The sequence below is a fragment of the Fibroporia radiculosa genome, assembly GCF_000313525.1.
Source record: "Fibroporia radiculosa TFFH 294 genomic supercontigs, scaffold3773, whole genome shotgun sequence".
Lineage (NCBI taxonomy): Eukaryota > Fungi > Basidiomycota > Agaricomycetes > Polyporales > Fibroporiaceae > Fibroporia > Fibroporia radiculosa.
Window position 1 is genome coordinate 125269 of NW_012133393.1, and position 14364 is coordinate 139632.

Consider the following 14364-nt stretch of genomic DNA (forward strand, 5'->3'; position numbering starts at 1 on the left):
GCTGAGTGCGCTAGATAGCTGCTACTAATGCTAACGACCAACAAGCTTCTCATTCGCTTTGCTATTAGACGCATTTCATTTACGAGATGAGTTGGATGGGAGCATTTCAGGGGTCTCCGCAGGGACTATACCCAATGATTGTCACCAAAGGCATCAACCACGTCGTGACATCAGTATCAATGACAACCGGAAATCTACTCAAGATCCTTGACCTTCTGCACGAGACAATCCACCGGTTTGAAATTCGCCATCAGTGCCAGCGCAATCTCGCTTGTGAGCTTCGATATTCCAACCCTAGTACCGTCGTTCTGATGTCGAAGTCATGCTCCTTCACGCACTTCACGATCCCACCTCCAGGAGATCCGGATATGATGTTGGCGCGAATGCCTGTGCGGCCGATGTTGTTCATGAGAAAGACCCGGCGTGCGGACATATCCGGCGAGAGATTGGAATCATTATCCAGCAGAGAGACAAGCAACACCCCCCGCCGACTTATGCCGTGACGCCGCATAGATAGTGTAGAGTTTAGTCATACTTGCACAACAAGACTTATCAATTTACTGGGCTTTATATGAGTCTCAGTTGTGGTGACAGATAGACACCGAAGAACAGAAAGTGGCCATGAGAACAGTTAAGGAAGAATCGCACATTTGGACCATTTCACTTACACAAGGCCGTTGTCGAAGAATAAGTTCTGCGGCAAGACAACCTTCAGCCCCAATTAAGTTTGACTATTAATCAATCCTAAAAAGTCTAAAGGGCATCCGAAATCTAGCTCATCATGCGTCAGTGACAGCCAAAGACAGAACATGCGAGGTACGGCGAAGGTGAGATGATGAGATAGGTCATCCAAGCCTTCACACCCATTTTCCACCAACCAGCTTCCACAATCTGTCCCGCATCGACAAGCGCACCCGCTCTTCTTCCGCTCTCTCCTCCTCACGATCCTTCTTCCTCTGGGCCTTCTTCTCCTCATCGGTCTCCTTCAGTGCGGCAGGTAGTGGCGTACGCGCATTTTCACGCGCCTGCGCGAGTATTCGCTCGCGGCGGGACATTATCCTGGACCGTGGCGCAGGCAACAAACTTTCTGTCAACGGACTTCCAGCTGCGCCTGAGATCTCAGTCTTGACGAGAGGAGCAGCAAGACTAGTGGGTGCCCATTCCTCCGTCACAATGTGTTCTATGGGCGAAGCGAGTTGTGAGACAATGGCCTCGGCTTGCGCTTCCTCCAGAGACGCAGACGATTCTGGGAATTCTGGAGGGACGAGATCCTCAGGTTCATTTCTTTCAGCAGGTTGCGCTGCAGCCATGGCCTTCGCCTGCCCGCGGATTTCCTCTACCCTCTGCATCACCATGGCGTACTTTTCCTGACCTAAACGCATGTGATCCGAGATCTCTTCGGATCCATCCGCTTTTGGCGTGTAAAAGCCTCCCCACGTATAGAAGAATTCCAAGAATTTACGGTTAGGCGGTTTCCCGACTTCGACATCAGTTAAACGGAATGACTTCGCTGTGCATCCGCAGCGAATTCATTACAGCAAGAACAACTAGATAGAGAACACACGTACACGAAATTTCCACTCTCAAATCTACCTCTCGCGTATTTGGCGGATCATTCGACTGGTTTTCTGGTGGTTGAGCAAAGGGTCCGTCTTCTAGCCTGTAATCCTGAGGGTGCAATAAGTCTTGCAGATCGTCCAGCCCAACACCACCGGGACGCTCTCGATCAGCGACTGGAACCTTCACTTTGAGGACGGTGGGCTGGCGCGGAAGGCGTGCGAGCGCTGCTGAATCGTGAAAGTTGACCCAGAAAAATGGAATAAATAGGCTGGGAACTTCGCTGTCCTGATCAACTATGTCAATAATCCAGTTGTGTGCGGTCTAATTTCGAATATCCATAGATAGCCACACACGGAACGTCAAGATGTCCTGATTGTGTGGATGTATGCTTTCTACCAAATCAGAGAGCTCGGCAATGTATGCAGTGCGCGTAATAATGCTAGGTAAAAGGATAATGAGCCACTCACTCGCGCAATGCCATACTCCCGTATGCGACCATACTTGCGTTCAATCCCACGTATCATGGCCAGAACCTCCGGCATTGTGGAAATGCCGTCCCATGGCCGTACGAATAATGTTTTCCCTCCGTGCTGCACACTGCTGGCACTTTCGATCTTCCGGAGGGTGTCCAGTCTCTCGGTACGTGGAGAGGCGGGTGGCAGCTTGATATGTATGCCAGAGGACCCGGTCATATGTGGATTTGTGGCAAGTTCACGTCTCAAGCATTGTCGTCGGAATCGAAGAGCGAGTCGAACTGTTCGGTGCGCATGGCCGAGGTCTTTAGCTAACATGACACCTACCAAATAATAAGGTGAGTCATAAAAGCATACGCAGCAGTCGTGGTTTGCTCACCTTTCAAAGCCGACCTCAGGACAGCAAGCGCAACCGAAGACGAGAGGAAGACTGTATGTCACGCTAGCGAATATGGACAATGATTTAGGCGCTCCTGATTCCGAGACCACGTGACAACTCCTAGATGTAGTGGCGCTGTGGCAGTGACTACTTCCGTCGTTTTCGATCGCGAGTTTTGCACACTTTTGACAACTCGCAAAGTGTCGCTGAATTCTGCTCGGCGACGTGGTGTTCCCTAACGTACATCGTCCATCAACGGTAGCATTGTGTGCTAGCTCAGCCTACTTGCTCAGGATAGCCTCTTCGAACCCACGCGCCGCGTCGGACGAATTTATTCTCCAATGTGAGGTTAACGATTTCGCCGAGGTACACAATTGAGAATATGGTGGGGGGCACAGTAGAAATAAATTACTAACGATGTATGTTGACAGCTAGAGCGAGTGGGAGTGAGATAAACTCTATACAAGACACTCCAGACGAGAAGGTAGTGTGGAGCTAATTGAAAGGGGACACAGAAGCCGAGGAATCGAGATCAATACCTATCTGCTGAACAACTTGAAGACGCAGCCCACGTGCAGAGAAGTCCCACGAGTGGACAGGCGAGTCTTTGATACCTCAAAGGCGTTTTGCTATAACGCAAGTCTTAAATATTCACATTATTCACAGGGATTGAACTCTAGTGTTCAGGATTTGGTGAGGATATGCATTGAAAGAGTCTTCATCACAACGCTCAAACTGCATTATGTGTATGCAGATGATTCTCACATGGAACCTTGTCCTCGTCGAGAAAGGCCTCTCAAACGCTTCGCTACTGGAGACTTACACCGAAGAGCGTCTCCCGGTGATTGTGGCTATGTTACAGAAGACGACTGACATTCTCAAGAAGACAATAGAAGCAAATGCGAACACTGGATCTGGCGATGACAAAGCATGGAAGCTTGGAGGTGCGCTCAAGCAACTAGGAGCGAATTACCGCTGGAGCTTCATCGTGGTGGATGAACGCACCCCCTTCGTGGCATGGCAGCATGTACGAAGGCTCGGAAGGAGAAAACCATCATGCGGGAGATCGTGCTCCGGACGCGCCTGGCCTCATGGTCGTCAAGTCGCAGTTACTCGAAAACACAATACGTAACACGACATCACTATTCCAGATATTTCGCCCGTTGCGCCACACGCTGCTCATGTTCTCCGCCGTTTCTGGGGATGCACCACTGCTCCTTGGACTTCTGCGCCGGCACAATCGAAAAGTCATGTTTACTGTGCTTATCTTATCTCAGACTGCGTCGTACTTCGAAGACGTTCAGGCTGCAGACCTCGTCGTATCAGATCAACATGGTCACGCGTATGCGAGGTACGGCGTCCCCGTAGATTGTTTGACTATCGTTACTGTAAGACCAGATGGATCTGTGGGGGTATACTGCTTGGCTTGGAAGTGTTGCAGCGGTAACTGTGCGGTATACTTTCTGCTGTGTAGGTTTTACATTTGAAATTCTTTTCTTGCCAAGTCAGAACGTTTTCCCTGCTAGTTCACTGCTATTAAGTTGCCCGGTCTACAGATTAAATTACCTTATAGTTGTCATCTCAACATACTGTATGGGTAAGTGTATACCACCGGCATCGAAGTGTGCCAAAAGCTTTGACAAAAACGGAAACAGCTCGAGCCAGATTTTCCTATGGCACCAGATGGGCTGAAGCAGGTATGATGAAACCGCCTCTGATTACGAAAGTACAATATTGGAAAATCCCCTCCCCACCCAGCTGAGCGCGATCTTTACAGTAATGAAGTTGCCCGAATAAATCATGACCCCACGCTTTCTCAGCTCGGCGCTTAGTTCGGATTTCAATACCACATCGGTGAGTCATTCCTCGCTAAAGTCCTGCTCGTATCTCTTTAACTTTACAGCGAGAGGTCACAAGATCAATCGCGGGCCCGAGCCGGTGATTGTCTGATTGAGGCTATGACAACAGAAGGCTTACAGCCTGAGGAGGCTTTCAATCATCTGGCCGGTTCATCATGTGGGTTCTCGAATCATTCAACCAAAACTTGATCAGTTACGACCGCAGTGCACCACCCGTGATGCTTTGGTATTTGCATATATCGCTCGACACGGAACTTCATATGACAACCGTGTCCATAACCTTTCGAAGCCAAACTTTCGGCATGCGATGTCGCTATACTGGCGCTCCGGGATACGACTTGAGTTGTGCGAGTTATTTGTATGCTCCCGCCGAGACTGTTACCTGACATGAATCAGCTTCTAGACCTATCCCCCTGCCGCCCTGTATGACAAAGGCCTAAGCTAACTAGCCTGTACCTGGTCCTATGGCATCCATACGATGACGTAACACATGTTAGTTTGTCAATGCTGTCGTTCATTTCCGTGTTCACGAAAGGCCAGGAAATTAGCGCATCGTAGTTTCGTCCTGGCTGAGTAGTCGCCCTGGTGCAAGCGGATTAGTTCAGAGCTTTTATCCCTCACACCTCTGTTGCCGTGTTCAGACTTGCCACGATAAGTTCCTATCTTGAATGGTCCGTATCGTGGCGCCCATCCATGGTATGTCCGATGTTACTATTAATCTTAATTCTTCAAAGGTGACTTGGCGTTAGCCGATTCCTGCATTCTGAGCAGAACTGGCTAGTGCGAGGTTGATATGATGACACCCCACAGGTAAGCCGCGAAACCTTACATACTCGCGCAGATATCGGAAATGCTGCTTACCACGGCCAAGGTCATCTGGACATGTTGTGTGGGAGCTTGTGTATCGAAGACGTTACGGCAGATAAACGGCAGAGTGTTTCGGAATACGTCAATAGTATAAGAATACATACATCGTATATATACTGGGAGACCCGGCTTCGTTCTCACCTATAACCTCTCAGATGGCAACATCAGTTCTTGTGGTGAGTTGACTACAGGCACTACAACAAATATGTGACCTCAATTCATGTATGTGCTTAGGCTGGCGCTGGACCTGCAGGACTAGTTGCTGCATTAACTCTTTGCCAGAATGGTGTTCCTGTGAGGATCATCGAGAAAGAGCAGAGATCTCGTGTGGGTCAAAGAGGTGCAGGAATCATGGTGAGCACCTGCGGCTATCTGCGTTTCTGTCATGTTATCGACACATATCGGACAGGCTCGCTCCATGGAGCTTTACAATTTCTTGGGTGTCTTAGAAGATATACAGGCCAAGGCATTACCTTTGGTCCCCATGCGCATTTATAAGTTGCCCGAAGGCGTCGAGCCTATTACGACATTCCGTCTAGATGAGGCTGTCCCGCCAACGCCTGCGACGCCACATGTGAGTTCTGAGTTGGACTCCTGCATGAGGTCCATTTCGAGCTATCGTGCTTACTGATCCGACGGAGCAGACGAATATTCTCATGCTGGGACAAGAACACACGGAGGCCATTCTGCGTGCGCATTTGCAGAAGTACGGCTGTCACGTGGAGCTCGGCACGGAATTGTGTAGTTTTGAGCAAAAGCCAGAACATATTACTGCTCACATCGTGAAAAGGGATGGAGACCAAGAAACGACCGAAACGATCAGCTGCCGCTGGCTGATTGGAGCCGATGGAGCAAGAGGTAACCACATCGCTGTGTTGGTTGGGACAAGTCTGCTCAAGTACGATTTTCTAGGCATCGTGCGCAAGAGCTTGAAAGTTGCATTCCATGGCGAAGTACGAGACGAGAGGCATCATCTCGTCATTGGTGATGTTAAGATCCGAGGATTGGATCGCAAGGTGAGCCGCGAAGTCACCCTCAGAGCAAGTTTTTAACTGCGCGCAGCATTGGCATTCGTGGGGGGATATGGATTCTATACTGTGAGTATCTTCAAGTTGCAACCATATCTCCAAACATCAGGCAGACCATACTCTCAGCATCATGCTGCGTGCCACAGAAGACGACGACACATTTTTCTGCTTCATTGGGGGTCAGATAGACCGCGACAAGGTGGTTGCAGACCGCGCCGAGTTGATTCGCGTCTTCCGCGTCGGCACCGGTCGCGCTGACATAGAAGTAGGCGAGGTCAAGTTTCTGACCAACTACAAGTAAGCGCCGTTTCACCGTCGAAAGGGTCTTCTCTGCTCTGACGCTCCGCAAGGCCACACCTTCGGCTAGCAGACAAATTTTTCGACGGGCGGGTATTCATCGCCGGAGGTCTGGACGTCCTCTATCATACGAAAATTTTGTGTTGATCTCGCTTTGATCAGATGCTGCCCATGTCCATAGTCCTTTCGGCGGACAGGTCGGTATTCGCAACCTAATTCTCCACTCAGTTCTGACGCCATTCCGCCCAGGGACTCAATTCGAGCATACAGGATGCGGTGCGTGCAGGGCGAACTCAGTGCAAAGACCACACTCACTTTGCTAATAGTTCAATCTCTCCTGGAAGCTTTCCCTCGTGGAGAAGGGTTTAGCTAAGCCCTCCCTCCTCAATACATACGGCGAGGAACGCATCCCGGTCATCTCTGAGATGCTGAAGACGTCCAACGAGCTGTTCGATAAGGCCATTCACGCGAAAGGCGACGGGAGCACGAGTGAAGAGGCATGGAAGAGGGGCGGCCCGCTAAGCCAGCTCGGCGTCAACTACCGCTGGAGCTCTATCATTGTGGACGAACGTGCTCACCCTGAAGATGAGCCGCTGGACCCGTATGGCGTCCATCGTTGCGACGCCGATATTGTGCGGGCGGGGGAGAGAGCACCCGAGGCGCCCGGCCTTATTAAAGTCGTCGCGAACCCGGAGATCGATGCCAACCATCGCCAGGAGACCACGTCGCTGTTCCGCACGTTTGGTACAAGCTACCACACTGTCTTGCTCTTCAACCATTCTAATGGCCAGCTCGGCCCCATAACGGCGCTTTTGAAGATGTGTCCTTCGTGGGCAATTCGTTCGGCGATTGTTTACCCACATGATAGTCCCTTCTGCCCGCTGATTGACGGTTTCAATCTCGCATTCATAGACAGAGATGGGCATGCATATACAGGGTATGCAGTCAGGCGCGATATGACAATCGTCATCGTCCGGCCAGATGGTGTTGTCGGAGGTATAATGTGGGGAGCAGAGGGTCTGAAGCAATACCTTACTAGTGTCTTTACAGCGCTCGACATCGATGATTAGCCAGTAGTGGCCCATGTAGCCCGTAAGGAATGAATATGTACTTGTAACATGTGCCACAAGACGGTAACGGTATAATCCCTTCAGCTCTCAAGCCGCCGCACAAGCACTCTAGCAGAATGGCAGTATCTAGGCAATTGCGCGTCCAACGAGAAGTTTTTACATGCTCGATGCACTCGAGCAGTGTTCGTTCCCGAGAGATCTTACTTTCACTGAGTTCTCCCTTTCACTAGGTCTTTCCCAATTATGAGTTTTGAGATGCCATTTTTTCCACCTCTCATAAATCTCCACTATATGCGTATGTGTCGCCGCACCGTCAACGAGAAGGCAAAGAAAGACTCGGCCGTTCTCATATTCGTCCCAACATCGAACGTTGAAAAGAGGCCTGTGATCTCCGAGCGAGCCTGGGAGCGTCCTCCGCTTATCGGATTATCATGAAATTGAAACTTGTGCGCACACCTCTTGCACAACTTGTGGAACAGCAATCATTCACTCTGGATACCCACACTGGCTGATTTATTCGACCGCAGAGAATCAAGACTATCTACCTGGTTTTCCAACTCTCGAGCCATATAGCTTCCTAACTTGGTGGCATGAGCGGGACACAACAGTCAAGTACAAGAGCTTCCCCATCTTCGTCAGGCTCGAAGTTTGCACCCTACAAGCAGGCTCTGAAGGCCCTTTCAGAACGCACTCGCACCCCTCTGCCTTCTCTCGTATTCTCCTTCGCCATTCTCCATGAACTGACAGCCATCATTCCGCTTGGTGGTTTCTTTTTCGCCGCTCGTGCGTTCAACGTAGGTGACAGGATTACCCGAAATTTTCCTGCTCGAACATCTGAAGGAGCTGCGGCGCCGGATGCTAAAAATTCATCGGTGGCAAACGCACCAACCTCCGGATGGATGGCCGCCAAAAGTCGGGAGTGGTGGCAAGAAGGGCAGACGTGGGCGGAAAGAGTGGGCAGGCGATACGGCTTCTTCGGGCTAGAAAAGCGCAACGGCAGAGACAGCAATTCTTCTGAAAGCATTTGGTCGTCGGAGCAAGTGGCCGGCGACGTGGTGAACGCTGTTGTTGCATATTGCCTTACAAAAGTACGTCGGAACCTCCTTCTATCTTGTTTCCCCATTGTCTGAGTTACGTTATTGTCAATTCGCAGGCCCTATTACCTGCCCGCATCGGATTATCGTTGTATCTCTCTCCAGCCTTCTCGCGAGGAGTGATAGAACCCATGCGATTGACAACTCTGCGAGCCTTTTCCCGCAAACCCCGTTCTCCTCCGGTATAATAGTGGCTGTAGACCAGTTACGCAAGAATTGTCTTTGCTTGCCATATGCAAACTCGTGCATAGTGTATGTACGTATGTTGAACACAATGCTGTCAACAAAAACTTTGAATGTCGCAGATGCACGAATATGATAGTGACTTGTGATTTGATAGTGGAGATCAACGAGATAGCTAAAGCTACAGGATACCATAGTACGTGTTATTGTTAGTCTGCAAGTCTGTGTCCAAGATGCTAAGTTCATGGTTCTTCGTAGTGTGCGGATGCCGTGCCTCCGAGTGATCGCAGCTCCTTGCCCAAATTGTGCAGTATCTAATCCTGCATTTTGACGACTCCATGGAGCGTAAATGCTCCTTTCCCATCATACCGTCCGATGGGACAATTTGCGCGCTCGTGTCTTGACCACGAGTGCGCCTTGCACGATGAGTCGTCGCATCGGAGTTCTCTTCTTCTCTTCAAATGGCTCAAACAAGTCTGTCTGCGCGGGCCAAAATTCTGCGCTGACGTACATTGCATGGCGCCAAGTTGGATTGTATCGCCTAGATCGCTGTGCAGGCCGCGGACGGCGGCGCACCACAGGAACGTCTGTGCCGAAACTGCATTCCCTGCACGCGTCCGCCGCGTGTGCTTCACCTTGCCGTCGGTCCTTAGGCCGGACAAGACGTCTCGGCGCGTCGACCACTATAAATGCGGACTGCATGCTGGATACGTCGACGTCGCCGCTCGACCGTGACTCGGCCTCCAGGCTCAGCCAGCTCCTGTCGTCGTCGTCCTCTCTACCGATGACAGACAGCGTGGCTACCAGGTCCTCCATGCTCGCGACCGAGGCATTTCCAAGGTTGAGTGTTAAACGAGTGTAATTGACATCTTGTGACGCCGAATGAGTGTGGTTGTCTTCCTCTTCTCCGTCCGCCATGTACCCGTCCAGGATGCTTTCTATGTCGCCTGCGACACTTTGAAAGCCACCCTCTGCCCCTTCGTACTCTTCCAGGTGTTCCTCGAGACCGTCGAAAGGCACCTCCTGCGAAATCTGTAGGAGAGACTGTAGGTGAACGTTGTGGCAGATCCTTCCAGTTCCTCACCTCTCGCAGCGCCACCCGCATCGGTGTCGGCAGTGAGTCTCGCGAGGGTGTTGCAGGAGTGACCATGATCACAGGAATTCTAATCGTGTCCATGTCCGACAGAGGAAGGCAGGAAGAGCAGAACGCGTTACAGGTCCAGTGGGACGGGGTCCTTATTCGAGTCTTACGAGCCCTAGTCATTTATACTGGCGAATAGTTGTGGCCGTCGCCATCCGTCTATAAGTCACGAAAAGCCACACCGCTCGCGTTAGGGCAACGCGAGCCTCGAGGTCGCCTGTGGCGTGTTCAGTGGCAGGTGAGGATGCGGTGCGGCTCGTGCACTGGCAACGCAACCGATGATCGATAGTGATATAATGCCCACAATGGGCTGCCAGACATGGACAATAGATAATAGATCTACGTAGGCATCGTCAGAGAAATATATACATAGGCTGCCACTCAAGCCTGGACCACGATTTCCCAGTCGCTTGTAATGCTGACGCCGGGATCCTTGATGACCAGCACGCTAGCCATGCCTTCTCTTTTGTCGGACGCTGCCACTCCTTGCGTGTACTCCCACTGAAGCTCCGAGTCACCCATCTTCACACTGGCCGGTTTCGTAGCTGCGCCAAAAATCACAACCCTCTCCACTCGCACATCGGCCATGCTCTTTGCGAAGTCGTTAGAGCCGTCGTATTTTGTCAGCGCTACACCATCGACCGCCTCTCCCGGTTTTTGCGCAGCCAGATTCCGGCTGCTGATGCGCACAGCCTTGGATTTCTTCTCCGTCTTCTCAGCAATAAATTCCCGCCACACGAAGTGGCCATCGCGGTGAGAGTACGTTTCGCCGTCGTCGAGGTACAGCTCTCCATGCGCCACGTCCTGATTGCTCAGGGCAATGCGCAAGGTGAATGGGTCGTACTTCATAAGCGGAGATGATCGCCTTGGGCGCTCGCGTGTAGGTACGATGGATCCTCCGCGAATGAGAAGAGGTGTCTTGTGCAGGTCGGCCTGGATGGTAACGCTCTTTCCCTTCGATGCTCCGCGGTGCACATCATGCGTGAAATAGTCGTAATAAACCTAAGGGTTGCAAGTTACTACGCGGTCAACCGGTCGCCTAGCATCAACATACCTGATCTTCCGGAAGATACACGGTGGTGTGCGTCGCACCCTTTTCGACAATAGGCTTGACCAGCAGCCCGGAGCTGCCCACAAAGAATTGGTCGTCTATCGCGAAACCTGCCTCGTCATGGGGGAAGGCGACGTAATGGGGTCGCAAGACCGGCAAGCCGGTCACACTCGTCTCGCGGAAGGCTGTGTACCACACCGGCAACATACTGTAGCGCATACGCAAGACATTCCGGATGATGCTCTTGTATGGCTCGTCCAAGAGATATGGCTCACGCCTCTTGGTGTCGATGTGGGCGTGCGCACGGAAGAACGGCGAGAAGATGCCGACTTGGTACCATCGCACCAACATCTCTGAATCGGGGTTCCCGAAGAAACCGCCAACGTCGGCTGAGTGAATTTGGTAAGTAAACAGTCATCCTTCGACTCCCAGGACTTACATCCTGCAAAACTGAAGCCTCCAATGTTGTTCGCGAGCACCATGCGGACGCCAGCGGCCATATGCTCCCACGTACCCAGATTATCACCCGTCCACATTGCGCCAAAGCGCTGGGAACCGGCATAGAAAGAGCGTGTCAGAACGAATGGTCTCCTCGGTGGGTCGGTGCGAGTCATGACCGCCTGAGACGTTAAATTGTGCTATATTGAGGGGTGTTAGGAAGGGCATACAAATACATTAAATAAATATGCTGACCAAAAGCATCCCATTGATATTGTGGATATCGCGGTGTTCCCAACCCCCGTGGTGAACATTGTCGCGGGGCATACTAATTTCTGGTCCGTTGAACACCGATGGCTTGTACGAACTGTCAGCCCTCGCACAAAAATCAGATGCAGTAGTTTCCTTACTTCATTCATATCGTTCCAGATGTACGTGTCTATTGTACTGTCCGTCCAAGACCACCTGTCGCCTTGAGGCAACGTCTTGAACAGAGTCTTCCACCAGTCCCAGCTATTCGGGTTGAAAAAGTCAATCCAGGCGCTGCTACCGCTCCAGCACCACCCTTCATAATCCTTCTCTCCATCCGCTGACTTTACGAGTAGACCGCGTTCGTTTGCTTCCTGATATACAGGATAGTTGTCCGTGCGCTTCAAATGCGGATCAATAATAACAACCATCTGCAATTGCAAAGAACACATGATTTATGACAAATGAAACGGCGACAAACGATTTGACGAACCTTGCGGCCAATATCTTCCACATCGTGCATCATGTCTACTGGGTCCGGGAAGTTCTTTTTATCCCAAATGAAGTACTTGTGCTCTTCGGCATACTCAATGTCCAGCCAAAATACATCGACGGGCATGTCCTCCATATCGAAGCGCTTCTGCACGTCACGCACATCATTAGAACTGATGTAGTTCCATCTGCACTGGTGGTATCCAAGTGCCCAATGCGCCGGCAACGCAGGTGTGCCTGTGAGTCTGGTGTACTGTGCAAAGATGTCTGCAGGCGTCGGCCCCGGCATGATGAAAACGTCTAGAATACCGGATTCGGAGATCCAGTGCGTCTCGGTGGACTTGGGCGAGGGATGCGCGACATCAATCCATGTTTCTGACCCAACGGCATTGAAGATCGCGACAGTCGATCCGGCCGAGTGCGCATGCATGACCGGGATGGAGCCATACAGTGACATCGGCGAATCGGCAAGATACTCAAACACATCTGCGTTATACAGACGGTATGGCTCGGAGTAGTAAGCATTCTCGCCTGTTGTGGTCGGCAATGAGAGACGCGTCGCATGCTGAGGGATACCATAGACATGTCCGTGGTTCGGGAATGAGATATCAAGGGAGAGCGATTCGGGACCTGCTCTGTTATGTTAGCGGCGACGTATACCATATGACCCATACATGGTACGAACCTTTTGGCTTGCTGTCCGTCCACGAGCCGAACTTCTCCTCCCAATATTCATCCTCACTATCGCCCTCGAACCACGCCCTATTGTTGACTTGCATCACTACCTGCTCACTCTCACCCGCAGGCTCCTCCTTGGGGCTGTTCTCTTTCGCCCGGAAGTGTTCCATATGCAAGAGCCCCTTCCCATTAAGTACTACCTGCTCTTTTCCTCCCTGGAGTAGTGTCACTCGCAATGGGTTAAACGCGACGACGACTTCGACGTCCTTCTTGTCCCCGTACTTGGCGCGCACATCCGCCTTGCCAACGGACCAGCGGATCTTACTACTGAGCTCGGGCTCAGCTACAAGTGCCCAGGATGCAGCACCATCGTAGCGCTTGCGCAGTCCATCGACTTCGTCCATGCGCACCCGCACCACGCCGTCATCATGTATCCGTACGTCTAGTCCAAACTTGATGTCAGGGTACAGTGATGACTTGACCGCAGCGGTGAACGACGCCAAGTTGGGCGCGATTGAGATAGTAGACGCATCTACGGAATACGGAGAAACCCACGACGATGAAGCCTCTTGCGCTCTAGCCGACAATCCACGACCTCTGCGGCAGAATGCAGACTGCGAGCATGTCTTGAAGTCTTGGGTCTTGACCGCCAATACTGCTGGCACAGCGGCCAGCAGCAGAAGTGAGCAGAATGCCCGCATTCTTTGTCTAGAATGCAGGATATTCCGAGCAGCACACAGATGTGAGGATGTAGGGAATTGTAACTCGAGGTATACGGTTGCTGTAGCGCGTCTACATACGCGGCAGTACTGATATTGTTTCACGTGACCAAAAGTGGACACTAAACACCTTCTGATTGGCTGAAGAGATCCGCGGCATTGTAGCGAAATTCAAGCAGAACCTCGTGAAGCAAACTTGTCGACAAGTGTATGAGTAACGTGGACGATAGCTACGAATAGCGATAGCCGAGCGTGCGCGCGCACATGCGTAGAGTAATCGTTTTATGGTACACTGACGATTCCAACTTGGTCCGGTAACTTCACCACGAAGCCTGTCCCGAGGCCAAGCACAACCCATGGTGCATCGGTAAAGCTACGTTAGCGTCCAGAAGTGCGGCCAGTCGAGCGAAAGAAGCCCTGCCTCAAACCGACCCGGGTTGCCCGCCGCGCGGCAAGGCAGACGATGGGGTGTAGATCAATGCGGGTGGGCATGAGGATTTGTTTCGCCTGGGCGACACAACCAATTAGCAAAGAACAACTTGTCAGACCCACCCTAGAGAGGCTTCACTTGTATTCCAATGCTTCTGATTCGTAATGGGCTCGGCCAATAGAGCCGCGTATGTTATATCTGGATTGATTCGTATTGAGCTCGCCTGAGCTTACCTATCTCATATAAAAGGAGGACTTGCCTGTGCACCAGTCATCAGTTACTCAACTACGCTCCAATCACTCATAGTACAATGTCTGTGAGTGCTGCTCTAAATCTGCTGGTGGTTAGTAGAAATT

The 14364-nt window shown here is 51.4% G+C and overlaps 5 protein-coding genes across 5 annotated transcripts; 2 read left to right on the forward strand and 3 right to left on the reverse strand.

Moving 5' to 3' along the window:
• Positions 1-857: 857 nt before the first annotated feature.
• On the reverse strand, positions 858-2102 carry FIBRA_05095 (uncharacterized protein; the record flags this gene model as incomplete). The annotated part of the gene is made up of 4 exons (XM_012326873.1): positions 858-1510; positions 1569-1853; positions 1914-1999; positions 2062-2102. 4 exons carry the CDS (start codon positions 2100-2102, stop codon positions 858-860), a joined length of 1065 nt encoding a protein of 354 aa, XP_012182263.1.
• A 1052-nt stretch (positions 2103-3154) lies between these two features.
• On the forward strand, positions 3155-7533 carry FIBRA_05096 (uncharacterized protein; the record flags this gene model as incomplete). Its single annotated transcript, XM_012326874.1, has 12 exons — positions 3155-3439; positions 5294-5314; positions 5373-5492; positions 5548-5712; positions 5783-5996; positions 6051-6154; positions 6201-6235; positions 6293-6463; positions 6517-6572; positions 6626-6660; positions 6713-6739; positions 6790-7533. 12 exons carry the CDS (start codon positions 3155-3157, stop codon positions 7531-7533), a joined length of 1977 nt encoding a protein of 658 aa, XP_012182264.1.
• A 590-nt stretch (positions 7534-8123) lies between these two features.
• FIBRA_05097 (uncharacterized protein) lies at positions 8124-8815 on the forward strand (the record flags this gene model as incomplete). The annotated part of the gene is made up of 2 exons (XM_012326875.1): positions 8124-8621; positions 8687-8815. 2 exons carry the CDS (start codon positions 8124-8126, stop codon positions 8813-8815), a joined length of 627 nt encoding a protein of 208 aa, XP_012182265.1.
• Positions 8816-9173: 358 nt separating this feature from the next.
• Positions 9174-9987, reverse strand: FIBRA_05098 (uncharacterized protein; the record flags this gene model as incomplete). The annotated part of the gene is made up of 2 exons (XM_012326876.1): positions 9174-9833; positions 9895-9987. The coding sequence occupies 2 exons, from the start codon at positions 9985-9987 to the stop codon at positions 9174-9176; spliced, it is 753 nt and encodes a 250-aa protein (XP_012182266.1).
• A 345-nt stretch (positions 9988-10332) lies between these two features.
• Positions 10333-13560, reverse strand: FIBRA_05099 (uncharacterized protein; the record flags this gene model as incomplete). The annotated part of the gene is made up of 7 exons (XM_012326877.1): positions 10333-10953; positions 11006-11391; positions 11442-11640; positions 11696-11797; positions 11851-12120; positions 12183-12811; positions 12867-13560. The coding sequence occupies 7 exons, from the start codon at positions 13558-13560 to the stop codon at positions 10333-10335; spliced, it is 2901 nt and encodes a 966-aa protein (XP_012182267.1).
• Positions 13561-14364: the final 804 nt, after the last annotated feature.